The following is an 18,901-nucleotide window of genomic DNA, read 5'->3' on the forward strand; positions in this document are numbered from 1 at the left end:
TACGGGGCTCCGCCCCCTCCCTCTCCCTCCTCCCGCTCCCCCTCCCCCATACACTGCCGCGGCCGCCGCAGGAGCCCGGAGCTCGAGCCGCCCAGCGACTCCCCCTCCCCCTCCCCCAGCCCCGCCCCGCCCCAACCCGGGGCTCGGAGCCGGAGCCGAGTCTGCGCCTGGGGGTGAGTACGCGACCCCTCCCCAGCCCTCGCTCTTTTCTTCGAAGATCCCACCACCACCCAAAGAAAAAACCTGGACTCAGCTGCGCGTCCCCTCCCTTCAACCTCCTGCGGGACCCAGAGGTGCCCGGGCCCGCGGGACCCAGCGGTGGCGCGCGCTGCCCCCAACCCCGCACCATCCCGAGCCAAATGTGAGTCCTCCAACCCCTGCCGGAGGTCCACATACGCGCCGCCCGCTCTTCCCAGTCCCGGGGAGATCCCAAGGGGTGGGACCCCCGCCCCCGGCCCCCAAGTGCCACTCTTCTCCCACCTGCCTGGTGCAGGTGCGCGTCCCCTGCGCGCCCCTCGGGAGTGCCAGCTGCGCCCCGCCTGTCCGTCGCCGCTGTGGGGAACTAGCCGCCCCCGCCCCCGAGTTTTGGACCCCGGGGTCGCCAAGTCCGATGCCTTCGGTCCCTTTTATTTTTTCTGCTGCTCCCGGGGGCGAGTACACCAGAAGCTGGCCCAGGGTAACGGCTCGGGCTTGGGCAAGGGCAGGGTTCGCAGGCGCTGGCATGAGGCCGGCGGCTGCCCCCGACCCTTCTGGGGACTGACTGGTCTGCAGGCTGGGGAGGCGGCCGGCCCCGGGAGCGTGTCCTCTCCTTACGCCCCACACAGTGCAGTTCATTCATGAGCCGCCCGGGCCTGCGTTGGAGGGTGCGGTGGGGAAAAGATTCAGACGCGGAACCGAGAGTGGGGCAAAGGCCCTGTTGCGGGGAGGGGGCGCCGCTTTGTCCCTCCTGGCTGTCTTGAACGCCTAAGGCGGACAGTTTCAAAGCTTGGCTTCTTGTTCCCCAGAAAAGGAAAGGACGCTTGGGAAGTGAGGAGGAGAGGTCAGAGGCTGCCCTTGGGGCTCTGTGTTGCCACCTGCCTGGGTCCCCTGGGCAGAGGTCTGGCCGCTCAGGGCAAGCTTGAGCACTCCACTGCCCTGGGGGGCTGGGGCTTGCCTACCCAATACCGGTCTGCAGCAGCCTGGGAGCAATGAGGCTGTGCCCAACACCTGCTGAAGAGGGGTCCATCCTGCCTCCCAGGCCAGGATGAGGAGGGGAGTGGGAGTGTCAGCCAGGCTTCAAGTGGGGGTGTGCTGGCAGGATGATTGTCCTCCAGGGCACCAGAGGGTCCAGGCCCTGGCATGCCCCAGGTGGCACATGCTGGGGCCTGCTGTTGGCTCACTCAGTGCAGTCTTGGCCTGTAGGTGGGTGGGGACATGGTAAGGCAGAAGTCAGGCGGTGGGTAACTAAGAACCCCCTTGGGACATCATACAAGTTCCCTCCAAGTATAGCAGAGTCTTAGAGACCTGGGTTCAAATTCTAGCTCTACCATTCTTCAGCTGTGTGACCTTGACAAGTTACTTAACCTGTCTGAACCTCAGTTTTCATTAAAAAGTGTGTTTATGCCTATAATTCCAGCACTTTGGGAGACTGAGGCAGACAGATCACTTGAGGTCAGGAGTTTGAGACCAGCCTGGCCAACATGGTGAAACCCCATCGCTACTAAACATACAAAAATTAGCCAGGCATGGTGGCACACACCTGTAATCCCAGCTACTCGGGAGGCTGAGGCAGGAGAATGGCTTAAACCTGGGAGGCAGAGGTTGCAGTGAGCCGAGATCGTGGCACTTCACTCCAGCCTGGGTGAGGGAGCGAGACTGTCTCAAAAAAAAAAAAAAAAAAAAAAAGTGTGGTTACTACCACCTCCTTACAAGTTTTATCATGGGGATCAAACAAGGTAACAAGTAAAGAGCTTGACATCCTTCCTGGTAGTTGATCAATAATGGGTTATCATCTCTGAACTTCTGACCCATTACTCTCCCATGCCTCCACCTCCCAGGCTGCCACAGATGCATGGGGTATATTCAAAGAATGAGAATATTCCCTATCACTCACTGGCAGAATCCTTAACACAGTGTAAACCCTTAGGTCTGAATAAGAAGCCCAACCTGACTGAGGGGCTCTGTTATATTTCTATCATGTTAAATTCTGTGTTTTTATCTTATTTTTGTTTTCACCAGTTTTCTTTCTCTAAACCAATCCCTTTTATTCCATACCTTATTAATAACAATAGCTAATTCTTGGAGCCCGATATATGCCTTGAACTGTATTAAGAGCTTTTAATCCCCAGAACACCGACACAACTGGATTATTGTCCCATTTTACAGATGAAGAAACTGAGGCCCAGGGTGACTAAGTTATTTTCCCAGGTTAGAAGCCTGGTCTGTCACATCCTAGAGTCTGTGCTTTTAACCACCAGACTACGGTGCCTGTCCCCTACACCTGCCTCAGAACCTGAAATCACAAACCCAAGGCCTGAGTGGAGGGAAGCTATAAGCAAGAGGAAAGGCAAGCAGGTAGAAATAGAGTATGGCATTTCTCCAGAGTGGTAACTGGCTGCCTCCAGCTCCCTGGTGGAAGTGACTCTTGTTTGCAGATATCTCTGCAAAGTGCGGTGATTAAGAGCATACACTTGAGCCAGGGAGCCTGGGTCCTTATCTAGGTCTACCACAGACTGGCTATGTGACCTTGAGTATCTCATATACTCTCTCTGTACCTCAGTGTCCTCCTGGGGTTGTGATGGGGAGCGAATGAGTTACATTTGTAAAGTGCTTAGAACAGTGCTTGGCACAAAAGAAGAGTTAAATAAACATTTTTAATACATGTGTTATTTTACTACTTTTTTTTTCTGTTTTTTTCTTTCCTTTTTTTTTTTAGACAGGGTCTCTGTCTGTCACCCAGGATGGAGTGCAGTAGCATGATCTCGGCTCACTGCAGCCTGGAACTCCCTGGGCTCAGGTGATCCTCCCACCTCACCTTCCAGAGTAGCTGGGCCTACAGACGTGCACCACCATGCCTGGCTAAATTTTGGGGCGGTATCTTTTATAGAGACAGGGTTTTCCTATGTTTTCCAAGCTGGTCTCGGACTCTTGGTCTCAAGCGATTCTCCCACCACAGCCTCCCAAAGTGCTGGGATTATAGGTGTGAGCCACCATGCCTGGCTTTTTTTTTTTTTTTTTTTTTTTCCCTGAAGACAAGGTCTTGCTCTGTTGCCCAGTTTAGAGTGCAGTGGCATGATCATGGCTGACTACAGCCTCCAACTTCTAGGCTCAAGGGATCTTCCCCACTTGACTTCCAAAAGTGCTGAGATTACAGGGGTGAGCCACCCCACCCTGCCTACTACTACTTTTTTTTTGAGATGGAGTCTCACTCTGTCACCCAGTGGTGTGATCTAGGGTCACTGCAACCTCTGCCTCCTGGTTTCAAGCAATTCTCCTGCCTCAGCCTTCCGAGTAGCTGGGACTACAGGCTCGCGCCACCATACCCAGCTAATTTTTGTATGTTTTTAGTAGAGACGGGGTTTCACCATATTGGCCAGGCTGGTTTCGAACTCCTGACCTTGTGATCTGCACACCTCGGCCTCCCAAAATGCTAGGATTACAGGTGTGAGCCACCGTGCCTGGCACCTACTACTACTTTTATGCTCACTTGTGGATATATTATTTGCCTATCCCTCTGAAGTGGGTAGGGGGTAGAGTATTCATATCTCTTTGTTACAGATTGGAAGACTGAGACTTAGGTTTCATAGTAACAGAGCTAGCTTCCATCTTCACCTCCTCCCCTCAGACCACATGGCCTTGCTTTGATCCCAAGCCCTAACTTAAATCTTGTCCAGTAACTCCATTGAAAAAGTTTGTATCACGCCTGTAATCTCAGCACTTTGGGAGGTTGAGGCGGGCAGATCATGAGGTCAAGAGATTGAGACCATCCTGGCCAACATGGTGAAACCCTGTCTCTACTAAAAATACAAAAATTAGCTGGGCATGGTGGCATGCGCCTGTAGTCCCAGCTACTCGGGAGGCTGAGGCAGGAGAATCCCTTGAACCCAAGAGGCGGAGGTTGCAGTGAGCCAAGATCGCACCACTGCGCTCCAGCCTGGTGATAGAGCGAGACTCTGTCTCAAAAAAATACATAACAACCAAAAAAAAAAGGCGTATAAGTTATAGCTCTCCAACCCCCACCATGCACACACTCCTTAATGGTAAAATAAAAGCTTAAGTTAGCTAGAAATAAACTCCTCCATCACTCTTTGGACATACTTCTAGCTAAAGCCTCAATATCAGACTAGAGAAACTCTGGGATATAGCTGGTGCAGGAGCCTTGTGGAGTGGAAGAACTGCCACCTCCCGTCCTGCCTCAGTGTCTTCCCTCTATTTCTCAGCCCAGTGCTGGCTTTGAAAGCAGCTGCCCTTGATGAAACTCAGCCCAGCAACCCCGCCCCCACAATTAAAAGCTTGGAGCAGGCCTCTCAACCGGCAGAGCCGCCAGCCCAGGCTCCACCCCTTACCTGCCCTGTCATTGCAAGTTGCTTCCCCTACTGGGTTCCTGCTTCCTCCCTGTAAAATGGGGATAGTGATCTAAGTGCACCCTGCCTTCCTCCCATGCAGGTGGGAGAATTAATGCAGTTGTGGAGCTGAGAGTGCTTTGTGACCCTAAGGGGGCCGACAGCAGAGGAGCATGGTGATTTCAGTTACTAAGCATCTGGCTAGACCCTGTCCACCCTGCTGGGGCCAATTCATATAGAAGCTTCCAAAATGCTCTACCTTTCTTTGGTGTGGATAAGACAGGAGGTGATAGGAATGGTACTCTGGGGCTTGTTCTCATTTCATTCTGATCTGGTGGAGCCTTGGAATTCAGAGAAACCGGCAAGTGGTGGGAATGGAGTGTTGAGATTGCTGGAGTACATTGGAGTTGAGAATTGAGAAAGGGGGACTAGTTAGAGCCCCCTCAACCCAAGATACCTATACCTACCTTTAACCTCCCATAGTGCGCCAGGGTTCTGTGCATCTTATGTTTACATACCCGGGCTCCCAGACACACCCATGTTCACACCCCCACTTCGAAGCCAACAACTCCCTTCATTTCCGTGGACTGCCATGCAGTCACCTAGCTCCTCCTGGACACAGGTCCACACATCAACACACATTTACCTGGACACACATACCTGGACACACACATTTCCACAGCACCCTCAAGTTCTCTGGCCTGAGAACTTTTAATGAGCATTTATAAAGCTTCCATGGTCTGCCAAGTCCTGTTCTAGGTACATCAGAAAAGCATTGTGGTGCCCTGAAAGGCAGTCTAGCTTTAAAAAGAAGGTGAGCTAGGTTTGGGTCCTAGGTCCCTCATTTTATTAGCAGTGTGACCTTGGGAAAGTTGCCTAACCTCTGAGTCCCTGTGCCCCCACCCTAAAATGTCAATGACACTCAACTCAGGATCATTGAGGATTGAATGAAATCACGTATATATTATTCTTGAAACTGAGGGCACTGGACAAATGGTACCTGATACAATTACTAAATTGGTGTATTTTTAAAGGCAGCTTGAACTGGAAAAGGGGGAGGCATGACATACCAGCAGTTACTCCTTTAGTCTTCCTAATCCAGGCTTTGCAGAGACTCCCTGGGACCAAGTAAAACACATCAACAACTCCATCCTCCCCTCCATCTGAGGGCTTCTGCCTCTTGCCCTGTGGTTGAAGTGTTAGGAAGAGGCAGGAGAAACCCTCTGATTCCCCCTGGGGGCAAAGGGCCCCTGCTCCCGAAGTTGCGGTCACTGTTTCTAGTTTTGTTGTTCTCTTTGTCTGGTTTTCCTTTTCCTTCCCTGAGGACCTTCCCCCACCCCCCACCCCCAAGGCAGAGCTTCAGTGTTGTCAGCAGAAGGGTCCCCCAGGGACCCCTCAGTAAAATGGGTGGGGCAGTGTTGCACTGCTGAGGCCACACTTCTCCGCCATCCTGGGATTCTCCCCAGGGCCCCACTCTGTTCTGTCCCCAAACACTTTGAGAACCCAGGCACTCAGGCTGGCTGTCCCTTTCCTCCTCCTCCTGCCCACCCCCTCCACTCTGAGCATCAATGCAGCTGGCCAGCAGCAGGGAACCAGACAGCACCCTGGCTGCCCGGGCAGGCTAAGAGGCCCCCACCTACTCTCCCCTCCTTTGCCAGTGGAAAATCTCGCTGGAGGGCATAGCTTTCCCAGCCTTCCCTGCTTTAGAGGCAGGAGCATGGCACTGTGGGAGTTGTAGTACTCATAACACTCAGGTGATCCTGTGCAAATAACTGAAGAGAGGAGAACGGTATAGGGAAGAGAAATGAGAATAAGCAGGAGTGGCTGGAGCCAGGGAGGTAACTCGAACGCAGAAGTCCTGCTATTTACTTGACTTCCTACTCTGACCCATCGTCGAACCTAAGCCAGTTATATAGAGGTGATTAACAGAGTTCAAAACCCTAATCAAATGAAATAGTGCCATTTTTCTAGTAGGCATAGAAAGAAAAGATCAGGACGAGGCAGCTGGCTCCTGACCCATTTTCCCCTGATGTGGAGACCCCTCATCTTACCCTGAGTCCTCAAATCTGAGACCCCTCCCTGTCTTCCTAGGCTCAGCTCTGCCCCCTGCCCTAAGACTGAAAGAATGAGAGTGTGGGGGTGGTGGGGGCAGGGGGCATTTAGATAGATGTTAGAAAATCACAGACCCCTTCCTGAAAATGAAACCAGCCTCTTAATGAAACCAGCCTCCCCAGTCCAGGCCTGACATCTAGACTGAGTTCCCCATACCCAGGGTGGGGTGTCATAGCCAGATTGCCAGTGAAGGCAAATCCATGTGACTCAACTCTCCCCTCCCTAGGCCCTTATCTCCAGAGGCCAGAGCTTCCACCTACCCAGGCAGCCTGGTGATCTGCCCTCACTGCCCTCTCCCCACACCCACCCTACTGGGCCATGAAGGGGATGGGGGCAAACCCATCTGACTGTTCCACCCTCTGCCCAGGAGGACCATGCGGCAGTAGCAGCCATGCTGCCCTTTCTGCTGGCCACACTGGGCACCACGGCCCTCAACAACAGCAACCCCAAGGACTACTGCTACAGCGCCCGCATCCGCAGCACTGTCCTGCAGGGCCTGCCCTTTGGGGGCGTCCCCACCGTTCTGGCTCTCGACTTCATGTGCTTCCTTGTGAGTGCCTGCTGCCACCCCCTACCTTGGCATCCATGCCCTGTACACACCTGGCAAACACCTCCAGCTCTAACCACTCTGCCACTTGCCCCTGACTTCCCAGGCTTAAGCAGGAGGAGTCCCCATCATCCAGTCCAAGCCTCGACTTTGACCATTCACCCAAGCCAGGGTCATCCCCTTCTAAGACAAGATTTTGGACCCTCTGCTTCTGCCCCCTAGTCCAGCAGGTGGACAGCCTCTGCACTTGCCAACTGCCCCCTCTTCCCTCAGGCACTGCTGTTCTTATTCTCTATCCTCCGGAAGGTGGCCTGGGACTATGGGCGGCTGGCCTTGGTGACAGATGCAGACAGGTAAGGGTCTGGGACCCTCCCTCTAGCTCTCCACACACCTTGCTCCACACTCCTTAGGAATAGGAAGGAGCCAGCCCTCTCTCATTCCCCTTTGCTGGGGGGATGAAAAGGCACTAGCCCCAATGTGGGCATGGGGGCATGAGGGCCCTCAGTTGGACCCCTGTTCCTCACCTGTCCCCAGGGACTCTCCCCCACCTCTGCTAACCCTGTCTGTTCTCTGTCCCCAGGCTTCGGCGGCAGGAGAGGGACCGAGTGGAACAGGAATAGTATGTGGGGCACCAGCCCCCTCATTCCCACTAAACCAGCTTTCCCTTTTCTTCTCTCACGCTTCTCTTCTCTTCCTGCCAAGTTGCTGGTTTCTTTTTGCAGTTTTCTCCTCTGCAGGCTCATGTTTCGGATTAACGCAGGCGGTGTGCTTTGCAGAGCAGGGGGCTCCCCAGCTTGTCTCTGCCTCACCTCCCCTTCATCTCTCCCTCTGGCTCCCTGCCTGGGAGAAGTCCCTCCCTGTGAGAAGTCCCTCTCTGTGTGCCCCTGCCTATGCGGCCCTTGTTGGCTGGAGGGGAGGAGTTGTCCTCCAGGAAATCCTCAGCACAATCACGTAGAGACAAGATTGGGTGTCACCAGCAGCTTTTTGTCACCTAACAGCTAGCTCTTTATATTCCAGGGTTCTCTGCTCACCTCTTCTGGAGGCCTGGGAGGGGGACTGCCCAAGGAGCCCCCCAGACTGGGCTTTTTTGTCACTTTGTCATCTCTGTCTATAGGATTGGAGTTGGAGTTGTAACAGCTGTTGGAGTCAGGGAAGCGGGAGGGTAGGGGAAGGGAGGAGAGGGGAGGGGAGGAGAGGGGAGGGGAGGGGAGGGGAGGGCTCCACCCAGGAGACCTTCCAGTCTTCCCAGCCCTTCCAGGTTTTCCTGGTCCATCCTTTCCTCCACCTCCTCATTGCTCTTTGCATAATATTGGCTCTGTTGCCTGTCCCCAGCCCCCGCCAGTCAACTCTGGAACTGCAGGGCCCTCTGGCGTTCTCACTTCAGCCTCCTTAGGGAGATGATGAAGATTACCTCCTCCCTCAAGGCCCTACTGCCCAGCATCAGTGCCCACCTCCACTCCCACCCTGAGTCACCCTGAAAGGAAGAGGCATATTTGAGGGAAGCCGGGTAGAGGGCAGCCATTCCTCTCTGCTTCAGCCTCTGCGCTTCCTGTGCCTTCTGTGCCTTCTATAGCCCTGGAGCTCTGGAGCACTCAGCCCAGCTCCCCGGGGACTCAGACTCAACAGGCTCTCTGATCTCTCATCTCCCTCACCCCCAGTGTGGCTTCAGCTATGCACGGGGACAGTCATGACCGGTATGAGCGTCTCACCTCTGTATCCAGCTCCGTTGACTTTGACCAAAGGGACAATGTGAGTGCCCTTCCCCAAACTTCTTAGTCCCCCACCCCACCCCCAGGGCATATGGGCTGAGAAGTCCCTCACTTTCAGTGATGTGTAGTCAGGGATGCTGGTTTGGCCTCCTCCTCAGCAAGGAAAGTGATTCATCCAGGGAACCACAGGATGACCCCCCCAGGCCCAGAACTCCTGGCTCCTTCCTCTATGTCACAGCCTCCAAACTAGCACAGCCCTAACATTCGTGAATTCCCAACTTTGTTTGCCACAAAGAGTTCTGTGCCCATTTCTGCTGATTAATCCTAAGGCCACCTTTTTTCCGTAGTCATGGCTTTAGAAGTAATAATAAGCCCTTGGCTCACACCTGTAATCCCAGCACTTTGGGAGGCCGAGGTGGGAGGATCACAAGGTCAGGAGATCAAGACCACCCGGGCCAACATGGTGAAATCCCGTCTTTACTAAAAATACAAAAAATTAGCCAGGCATGGTGGCTGGCGCCTATAATCCTAGCTACTTGGAAGGCTGAGGCAAGAGAATGGCATGAACTCAGGAGGCGGAGCTTGCAGTGAGCTGGGACCACCCCACTGCACTCCAGCCTGGGCGACAGAGCAAGACTCCGTCTCAAAACAAACAAAAGAAATAATAAGCCCTCCAGCCCTGCCTAGCAAAGCCAACAGAATCCGTCATGTTGCTCGGAGGTTGCAGGTGGGTGACCCCTGGCCGTGTGGGCCAGTTGACCTGCTTGTGGATTGGAGCTGAGTGGCAGTGGTCCCTTTCAAAAAGGCGTATGAATGGCAGTTCATAACAGACTCCAGACCCCCTTTCATATCAGACCTAACACACAGGTGTTACCTGCCTGGCTCTCCGTCATTAATTCCATGAGGGTGAGGAGCCTAGTCAGAACTCTAATCCTCAGACATGGGCTGGCCCTGGTCAGTCCCTCTTGGGCTGCAAGTCCTAGGGGTGGCAGCTCTTCCAGCAGTCCCAGCAGAAGATGGCCTTCAGCTTCCTGAGTTGGACTCATACTGGTAGGTGGCAAAGTTGTCACACCTGCTAGCCAGAAGTATCCATATGGTCCTCAGACTCAGGTGATGTTGGCAACAGGTAGCATGGTCCTGAATCATGGCTGAAAGGCACCTTTCTACCCCATCCTGTGTTATGTCTGGACCTTCTCCTGGATGGAGTTAGGGGTAGGGTGCCGTCTGCCCAGCCCTCCCCTGAATATCCCCACTCTCTGCCTTTACAGGCCTAGAGGCTAGAGCGGGGAGATCTCTTTTTTTTTTTTTTTTTTTTTTTCAATTTTTCCCTGAGGTGGAGTCTTGCTCTGTCACCCAGGCTGGAGTGCAGTGGTGTGATTTCGGCTCACTGCAACCTCCACCTCCTGGGTTCAAGCAATTCTCCAGCCTCAGCCTCCCAAGTAACTGGGATTACAAGTGCGCATCATCACACCCAGCTAATTTTTGTATTTTTAGTAGAGATGGGGTGTCACCATGTTGGCCAGGCTGATCTTGAACTCCTGACCTCAGGCGATCTGCCCACCTTGGCCTCCCAAAGTGCTGGGATTACAGGTGTGAGCCACCACATCTGGCTGGAGGTGGGGAGAGATCTTGTAGCTCACAGTGACCCTGGGCTTTAGTCCTTCCAGGGTAGACTAGAGGGTTAATAGCTGGAATTCAGGCAACAAGGCCCTCCTCTCTGCTTTTGGCAGCCATGTTGCAAACTCTTATTAGCTGGAGGTCTGGAGGCCCTGCTAACCTTAGAACCCCAAGCCCCACCCGTCCCACCCTGGCCTACATAGCCACAGGGTATTTGCAGAAATCTGTAGATCTGGACATGAGGATTCACAGATAACCCTTTTTAATGTTGGTCTTTTTTCTTTGAGGGCTGAGACCTTCCCTCTCTCCCTTTTTGGGGATAAGCTAGTTCCTAGGATATAAGGATTTTTTTTTTTAGTGAGGGGTGTGGAAGCTGTGCCTGGAGGTAATTATGAGAATGGGTGGGACTTGGCCGGGCGTGGTGGCTCAAGCCTGTAATCCCAGCACTTTGGGAGGCCGAGACGGACGGATCACGAGGTCAGGAGATCGAGACCATCGTGGCGAACACGGTGAAACCCCGTCTCTACTAAAAAATACAAAAAAACTAGCCGGGCGAGGTGGCGGGCGCCTGTAGTCCCAGCTACTCCGGAGGCTGAGGCAGGAGAATGGCGTAAACCCGGGAGGCAGAGCTTGCAGTGAGCTGAGATCCGGCCACTGCACTCTAGCCTGGGCGACAGAGCCAGACTCCATCTCAAAAAAAAAAAAAAAAAAGAGAATGGGTGGGACTTGAGGGAGAAGAGAGGTTCGGGTTGGTGGGCTGGGGACTCCCGCTGACAGCCCTCTGTTCCCCCAGGGTTTCTGTTCCTGGCTGACAGCCATCTTCAGGATAAAGTAAGTGGACCATCTTCAAGCTCTAAAGAAAGAGAGAAACTTCAGAACCTGGCATCTCCCTACAAAATTGAGAAGCCAGCAGCTTTCAGGGCCTTAGCACTCCTTGCCAGCCCAGCACCCTCCTCCCTGCTCTGGAAGGCCAAGCCCTGGGGACCTGAGCCTCTGCTGTTCCCTGGACACTCACTTGACCCCACAATCTCCTCTGTGACCCCCCTGCCTGGGGGGCCCGCTCTGCCCTCTTCTCTCCCTGCCCTGCCCCACGTAGAGAGAAGGGGTGGAGCCCCTGCCTCAGCCTCTGTGCAGCCAGCGGGTGGGGGCAGCAGTAGGCTGGGAGCAGCCAGCCAGCGGCAGGCAGAGTCTGTGTCCAGCAGGCAGAACTCAGGAGATCCAGCCAGAGTCCAGCAGGCAGGCAGTGGGCACTGAAAAAGGCAGGAAGCCGGGACAGGTCAGCACTGCCGCCACCCACTCCCCTAAGCCTCCTGTATGGGTACCTCACTTCACTACACCAGGCTCAGCCACACCCATGAGGTGCTGCTGCCCCTCCTCCCATCCTTCCTTCACTTCTGCCTCTTTTACCACTCCTCCTGCTGGTCCTCCTTCTTTCTCCTCTTCCTCCCTCCACAGATATTTCTCTTTTTTCTTCCCTTTTCTCTGCATTCCCATTTTTCTTCTTCCCCTTCCTCTCTCTGCAGTCTCTTTTTCCTTTTACTTCTTTCTTTCCTTCTAGCCCTCTGCCTTCATCCCTCCCCTTCTCCATGCATTTCTCCTTTTTCTCCCTCCCCCTCTCTTCTGCCTTGCCCCCCTCTCCCCTCACAGGAAATAGGGGACCAAGAAGTCCCGTTTCAGCCCTGTAGTACTGCCAGATCAGCTGGAGCTAGGGTGGGTTTGGGGTGGGGGTGGGTCAGGGCAGGCAAGTTGCAGCCCCTTTCTTGCCCTGGTCCTAACCTAATTCCTCTGTCCACCCCGTACGGCTGCAGGGATGATGAGATCCGGGACAAATGTGGGGGCGACGCCGTGCACTACCTGTCCTTTCAGCGGCACATCATCGGGCTGCTGGTGGTTGTGGGCGTCCTCTCCGTAGGCATCGTGCTGCCTGTCAACTTCTCAGGGGACCTGCTGGGTCAGTGAGGGCCAGGACGGCTAGGGTGGAGAGAGGATGGGGCTGGAGGGGATGTGCCCTGACCCCACCATCATCCTCTCCCTCTTCTCACCCCCTAGAGAACAATGCCTACAGCTTTGGGAGAACCACCATTGCCAACTTGAAATCAGGGTAAGATGTGAAGCTGGTCGGCCAGGCCAAGGTCTGTGACCACAGTCTGGGCCATGATGTGGGACAGAGAGGAAAGGCAGCTGCATTGATGGGAGCAAAGGCTACAGGGATGGCTGAGGGTCCCTGAGGGCTTGAGTTGGAGACACAAGAGGGGGGTGCCTGCTGAGGATCCCCCAAGGATGACCAGATACAGAAGAGGAGGGTGAAATCTCAGGAACCAGGGAGGGCCAGCTGGGGCAGTTGGAGACACTGTAACCAGCGGGTAGGGTGTAGAGAGGTGGCCTATCAGGGACATTTTCATTGGAATGGGAGAATCTTGGGGTCTAGGGGATGTGGGATGTGGGCCTGATTTGTGAGGAGTCAGTGCCAGAAGGCTGGTGGCAGTAGAGGGCCCTGTCTGTATCAAGGGTTTAACACTGACAGGCTGAGGCATCTCATCTGAGTGTGTCCTAGCCCCAGTGGCTCCCATGTATCCTCTCTGCTCCTCCCAGGAACAACCTGCTATGGCTGCACACCTCCTTCGCCTTCCTGTATCTGCTGCTCACCGTCTACAGCATGCGTAGACACACCTCCAAGATGCGCTACAAGGAGGATGATCTGGTGCGTGGAGCAGAGCCCAGGTCCTGCCCCGCCCCCAGCCTCTTCCCTTCCCTTCCCTGCAGGCCTCTCTTGTCTCAGCCCTAAGAGGTGTCAGCTGGGTTTGAATGCTGGCACAGCATCCTGCAAGTTACATAACCTCCCAAGCCACGATTTTCTCATCTGTGAAATGGGATAACAACAGTACCTCCCCCAAGGTTGTGGGGAATACGCGGAAACAGCCATGCTGTGCCCAGCACTTGGGGAAGTAGCTGTGGCTGACATTAGGATAGTAATATTCCTTCCCCTTCTACATGCACTCACCAAGCCAGAACCAGACACTTACTCCATGCCAACCACTGTACTGGGTCCTCGGGGTCTAAGGAGCTGAAAGTAGTACCCCCTTCATCTGCCTCTATAACCCCTCAAGAGCATAGGATGGCGTGGCTCTTTTGTTAGGCTCACTGCCTGATTTCTGTTAGAAACACTCCCCTGCTTTCCCTGGGACCTGGCTTATCCATAACTAAGGCCTCCTGTCACCCCATCTGCTCCCCTCTGCTCACCTACTTCTCTACCCCCTCAAAACAAAACATCCTTCTCTAGTGCCCCCCACCCCCCACATCCTCTGGCTCCGCTGGGGTCAGGCCTCAGAAGGCAAACCCACTACCCTGTCACCCAGGTGAAGCGGACCCTCTTCATCAATGGAATCTCCAAATATGCAGAGTCAGAAAAGATCAAGAAGCATTTTGAGTGAGTAAGCCATACTTCGCCCTAGCCTCAAGCCCTGCTGCTGAGCCTTGTCTGCCTTTGAACTCCAAGAACATCCTTATACCCTAACCTGGAGCTCTGCCATGGGTGGGATAGAGATTAGATCCAGGAAGCAATGTCCGATTCCAGGGTGGTTTAGCACTTGGGCTGGGTGATAGGCCCCTTTAAAACAGGAAAACGAGGACAAAAACTTGAAGAGCGAGTCACTCAAACCCCCTACCCACAAGCCTCCTCCTGGCTCAGACTGGGTCTAGGTCGTTGACCCAGGGTCCACTGGAGTACATACCTTCTTTAAAATTAAAAGCAGTATTCTGGAGTTTGTGTGCAGATATGACAGGGAGAAGCTCCTTGGTTTCCAGTGGATTCCAAGGAGTCCAGGAGAATTTGAACTGTGTATTCTCTGAGACTTTTTCAGCTCTGGAATTATGTCTTGGGGTGGGTAGAGCAGACCTCCAGGACTGTCCGGTGGCCAGAAACTAGAGAAAAGAGAGGTGATGTAATGAGGCAAAGTGGGAACTCACCTGGTCACCCCATGGCTAGGGATGCATCTTGGGGCGCAGCTCATAGGGTGGGGAATGAGAGTGAAGGGCCCCTCCATGGGGGTGTGTAGGGACGGTCTCTATACCACAGGATTAGGGCTCCTCTCACATATGCATCTGTTCACTCAGCAAACTTTCTCAAGTGCTGTTAGTCATAAGTTACCATAGTGGGCTTTGGGACTGTAAAAAATGAATAAGGCCAGGCATGGTAGCTCATGCCTGTAATCCCAGCACTTTGGGAGACCAAGGTGGGCAGATCCCTTGAGCCTAGGAGTTGAAGACCAGCCTGGGCAACATAGCAAGGCCCCATCTCTACCAAAAAAACAAACTTAGCCAGGTGTGGTGGCATGTACCTGTAGTCCCAGCTACTTGGGAGGCTGAGGTGGGAGGATCACTTGAACCCAGGAAGTCGAGGCTGCAGTGAGCCATGTTTGCACCACTGCACTCTAGCCTGGGTGACAGAGCAAGACCCTGTTTCAAATGTTTCAAAAAATAAAAAATAGAAGAGGCCAGGCACAGTGGCTTACGCCTGTAATCCCAACACTTTGGGAGGCCAAGATGGGAGGATTACTTGAGGCCAGGAATTCAAGACCAGCCTGGTCAGCATAGTGATACCCCATGTCTTAAAAACAATAATAAAAGATCATTGAGGGACGGGAGTTTGAGACCAGCCTGGCCAATATGGCAAAACCCTGTCTCTACTGAAAATACAAAAATTAGCCGGGCATGGTGGCGTGCACCAGTAGTCCCAGCTACTCGAGAGGCTGAGGCAGAAGAATCGCTTGAACCTGGGAGGCAGAGGTTGCAGTGAGCCGAGATTGTGCCACTGCATTCCAGCCTGGGTGACAGAGCGAGACTCTGTCTCAAAGAAAGAAAAACGATTGAGTTCTCAGGGGGTTCATCGTATGGTGATCGGCTTTAGGAGCTAATCCAGGGTCTGATCAGAGATTGCTCTGAGGTCAGTCTGTGGTCAGAATCAGGAGCTGACCAGTGGTCATGATAAGGGACGTTGGTCTGGATCATGGCCCAGACTGAGGTTGAGATTTGGGCTCAGTCTACTGTCAAAATCAGGGTTTAGGCCAGGTGTGGTGGCTCACACCTGTAATCCCCTTGAGAAGATTGCTTGAGCCCGGGAGTTCAAGACCAGCCTGGACAACATGTTGAAACCCATCTCTACAAAAAAATATAAAAATTAGCCAGACATGGTAGCATGCACCAATAGTCCCAACTACTCAGGCAACTGAGGTGGGAGGATGTCTTGAGCCCAAGAGGCTGATGCTGTAGAGAACTGTGGTTGCGCCACTGTACTGCAGCCTGGGTAATAGGGCAAGACCCTGTCTCAAAAAAGAAAGTAAAGAATCAAGGTTGAATCCGAGGCCCAGATCTGTCAGTTGGCCAGAATCAGAGTTCACTCACTGTCCTGAGTCAGGCCTGTGTGTGATCCAATCAGAGATCGTGTTTGGGCAGGATTGAGAGTGAACATCTATCTGGTCAGGGTCAGATACCAGAGCCTGTGTTAGAAGATTAAGGACTGATTTGTGATCAGCATTAGTAGATGGATACTCTTTCACACTACATGCAATTATTGACAACCTTCTATGTGCCAGGCACAAATAAATTAGAAACAAGCCCAGTCCTTATACAGGCTATAAAACAGCAGTCAAAATTAGATCATTCTTGTCAGTATGAGAGAACTGTTCGGGGTCCTGTCTGAGGTTCAAGCTGTCATCAGCATTACAGGGCACTCTGGGTCAGGATTAAGGACAGTGTGTACTCAGAATTAAGTGACATCTTTTTTTTTTTTCCTCATACCATCTTTGGTAGCAATGAATTAGGTGACATCTTAATATTACCATCCAGTTGGAATCAGCTATCAGTTTGTATTGAAATCTGGTGTTGGGTTTTTTTCTTGTTGTTTGTTGTTGTTGTTGTTTGGATACAAATATCTAGTGAGCACCTACCATGTGACTGCATGGGGAGGAGCTGGGGTATAGCAGTAAACAACAGAAGGCCTGCCCTCATTTGCTTACATTTTGGTGGGGAGGGGTGGACAGGGAACAGATGAACTAGTAATAGAGACTGTGTCAAGAAGGGGTAGGTGCTAAGAAAACCACAGCAGGGAAGTGGGCAGGGTAAGAGGGGTTGGGAAGGGTTGCTATTTCTGATGGGGTGGACAGGGAGGGACTCTGACAGGGTGGCATTTGAACAGAGACCTGAGTGAACCCTACTAGTCAACCGTCTGTTCATTAAGCCCACATTTATTGTACATCTACTATGTGCTTCATGCCTGGGAGACAGAGTAGAACCAAACCTGATCCGTGCCCTTGGGAAGCTCAAGATCCTAGTTGTGTTTCAGGGGTGGGTCTATAGTTTCGTTTAGGAGAGGTCAGCCTATAAGCAGGGCTAAGGGAGACCATAGTCCTAATTGGAGTTTTTTGGATCACTGGGATGAGCATGATGGAGTAGCCATTTCATTGATCTGCTCATTTGCCACATGTGTATTGAACACCAAGTATTGAATGCATGAGTTACTGTTCTAAAGTATTAACATAGACCTCATAAACCCATGAGAATTTAGAAACTTAAATCTGGGATAGGGTCCTTGAAATGTACTTCCCAGGAGGTTAAAGATCTTTCCTCTGATACTGTCCCTCAAACCATTTTAGGTTTCCCCTTTGGAAGGGTCCACTCTCATTCATTAAAAAAAAAATTTTTTTTGAGACCGAGTCTCACTCTGTCTCCCTGGCTGGAGTGCTGCAATACGGGGGTGTGGTCACAGCTCACTGCAGCCTTGACCTCCTGGGCTGAATCGATCCTCCTGCCTCAGACTCCTGAGTAGCTGGGACTACAGGCACTCACCACCACACCTGGCTCAAAAATTTTTTTCTTTTTTTAGAGATAGGGTCTCACTCTGTTGCCCAGGCTGATCATGAACTCCTGGCCTCAAGCAGTCCTCCTGTCTCGGCCTCTCAAAGTGTTAGGATTACAGGCATGAGCCAGTGTGTTCAATTGTAAAAAAATATATAAATTGTAATAAAATATAAAATTTTATATTTTATATATTGTAATAAAATATAAAAATTGTAATAAAATATAAAATTGTAATTTGTAAAATTGTAAAAAAATATATAAAATTGTAATAAAATATAAAAAGATGGGGACTCAGTCTAGATTAAGGATTAGGATCAAAGAACAGTGCGTGATCAGATTTAAAAACGAATTACTGGCCAGGCATGGTGGCTCACACCTGTAATCCCAACACTTTGGGGGGCCAAGGCGGGTGAATCACAAGGTCAGGAATTCAAGACCAGCCTGGCCAAGATGGTGAAACCCCATCTCTACTAAAAACATAAAAATTAGCCAGGCATGGTGGCACATGCCTATAATCCCAGCTACTGAGGAGGCTGAGACAGGAGAATCGCTGGAACCCAGGAGGTGGAGGTTACAGTGAACTGAGATTGCACACTGCATTCCAGCCTGGGCGACAGAGCAAGACTCCACCTCAAAAAAAAAAAAATCTATTAGGCTGGGTGCGGTGGCTCATGCCTGTAATCCCAGCACTTTGGGAGGCCAAGGCGGGCCAATCACCTGAGGTCAGGAGTTTGAGACCAGCCTGGCCAACATGGTGAAATCCCATCTCTACTAAAAATACAAAAAAAAAAAAAGGTTAGCTGGGTATAACCTGTAGTCCCAGCTAGTCGGAAGGCTGAAGCACGAGAATCACTTGAACCCGGGAAGCAAAGGTTGCAGTGAGCCAAGATCACATCACTGCATCTTAGCCTGGGTGACAGAGTAAGACTCTGTCTCAAAAAAAAAAAGAAAAAGAAAAAGAAAAAAAAAAAAAAGAAACTATTCCCGCCAGCCATGGTGGCTCACTAGTGTAATGCCAGCACTTTGGGAAGCTGAGGCAGGAGGATCACTTGAACCCAGGAGTTCAAGACCAGCCTGGGCAATACAACGAGACCCCATCTCAAAATATTTCAAACAAACAGACAAACAAATGAACTATTCCTTCACTCAGCAAGCATTCTTCAAGTCCTGCCCAGTACCAGGTACCAGTGAGTCAGTGACAGTTTCTCTCTGGTCAGTCTTAAGTCAAGGTAGGGATGAATCTGGGGTCAGGGTTAGGAGGTCAGTCTTGGGTCTGGGTGACAAGTCTAGGGTCAGTCTTTGGCCAGGGTGGGCTTAAGATTCAGTCTTTGGCCACTGTTAGAGGTCACCCTCAGCCTGGTCAGGGGTCAGGATCAATCTCTTGTCTATCTTGGGCCAAAGTTAGAGATCATTTGGTAGACTGGGTTATGGGTTGGTTGAGGTCCATCTGTGGTCAAGGCTAAGTGCTGGGCTGTGACCGGGTCTTCTGGGAACAGAGTTAAGGAAGTATATAGCCTATG

At 52.2% G+C, this 18,901-nt stretch overlaps 1 protein-coding gene across 5 annotated transcripts in view; it reads left to right on the forward strand.

Annotated features, from left to right (window-relative positions):
* Window positions 1-18,901, forward strand: part of TMEM63B (transmembrane protein 63B) — a 28,818-nt gene that overhangs the window by 552 nt on the left and 9,365 nt on the right. The window contains exons 1-10 of one of the 5 annotated variants that reach the window (XM_007972422.3): window positions 48-173; window positions 7,021-7,203; window positions 7,474-7,553; window positions 7,781-7,819; window positions 8,859-8,949; window positions 11,320-11,357; window positions 12,335-12,477; window positions 12,576-12,627; window positions 13,119-13,227; window positions 13,883-13,953. In XM_007972422.3, coding sequence (XP_007970613.1) covers window positions 7,045-7,203; window positions 7,474-7,553; window positions 7,781-7,819; window positions 8,859-8,949; window positions 11,320-11,357; window positions 12,335-12,477; window positions 12,576-12,627; window positions 13,119-13,227; window positions 13,883-13,953 — 782 coding nt within the window. In that variant the 5' untranslated portion in view covers window positions 48-173; window positions 7,021-7,044. Of the gene's footprint in view, window positions 1-47; window positions 362-2,973; window positions 2,996-7,020; window positions 7,204-7,473; window positions 7,554-7,780; window positions 7,820-8,858; window positions 8,950-11,319; window positions 11,358-12,334; window positions 12,478-12,575; window positions 12,628-13,118; window positions 13,228-13,882; window positions 13,954-18,901 lie in introns of those variants that run through there. The other 4 variants (XM_007972423.3, XM_073006035.1, XM_007972424.3 and 1 more) reach the window with 4 other exon arrangements.

This window comes from Chlorocebus sabaeus, chromosome 17, assembly GCF_047675955.1.
Source record: "Chlorocebus sabaeus isolate Y175 chromosome 17, mChlSab1.0.hap1, whole genome shotgun sequence".
NCBI classification, from domain to species: Eukaryota; Metazoa; Chordata; class Mammalia; order Primates; family Cercopithecidae; genus Chlorocebus; species Chlorocebus sabaeus.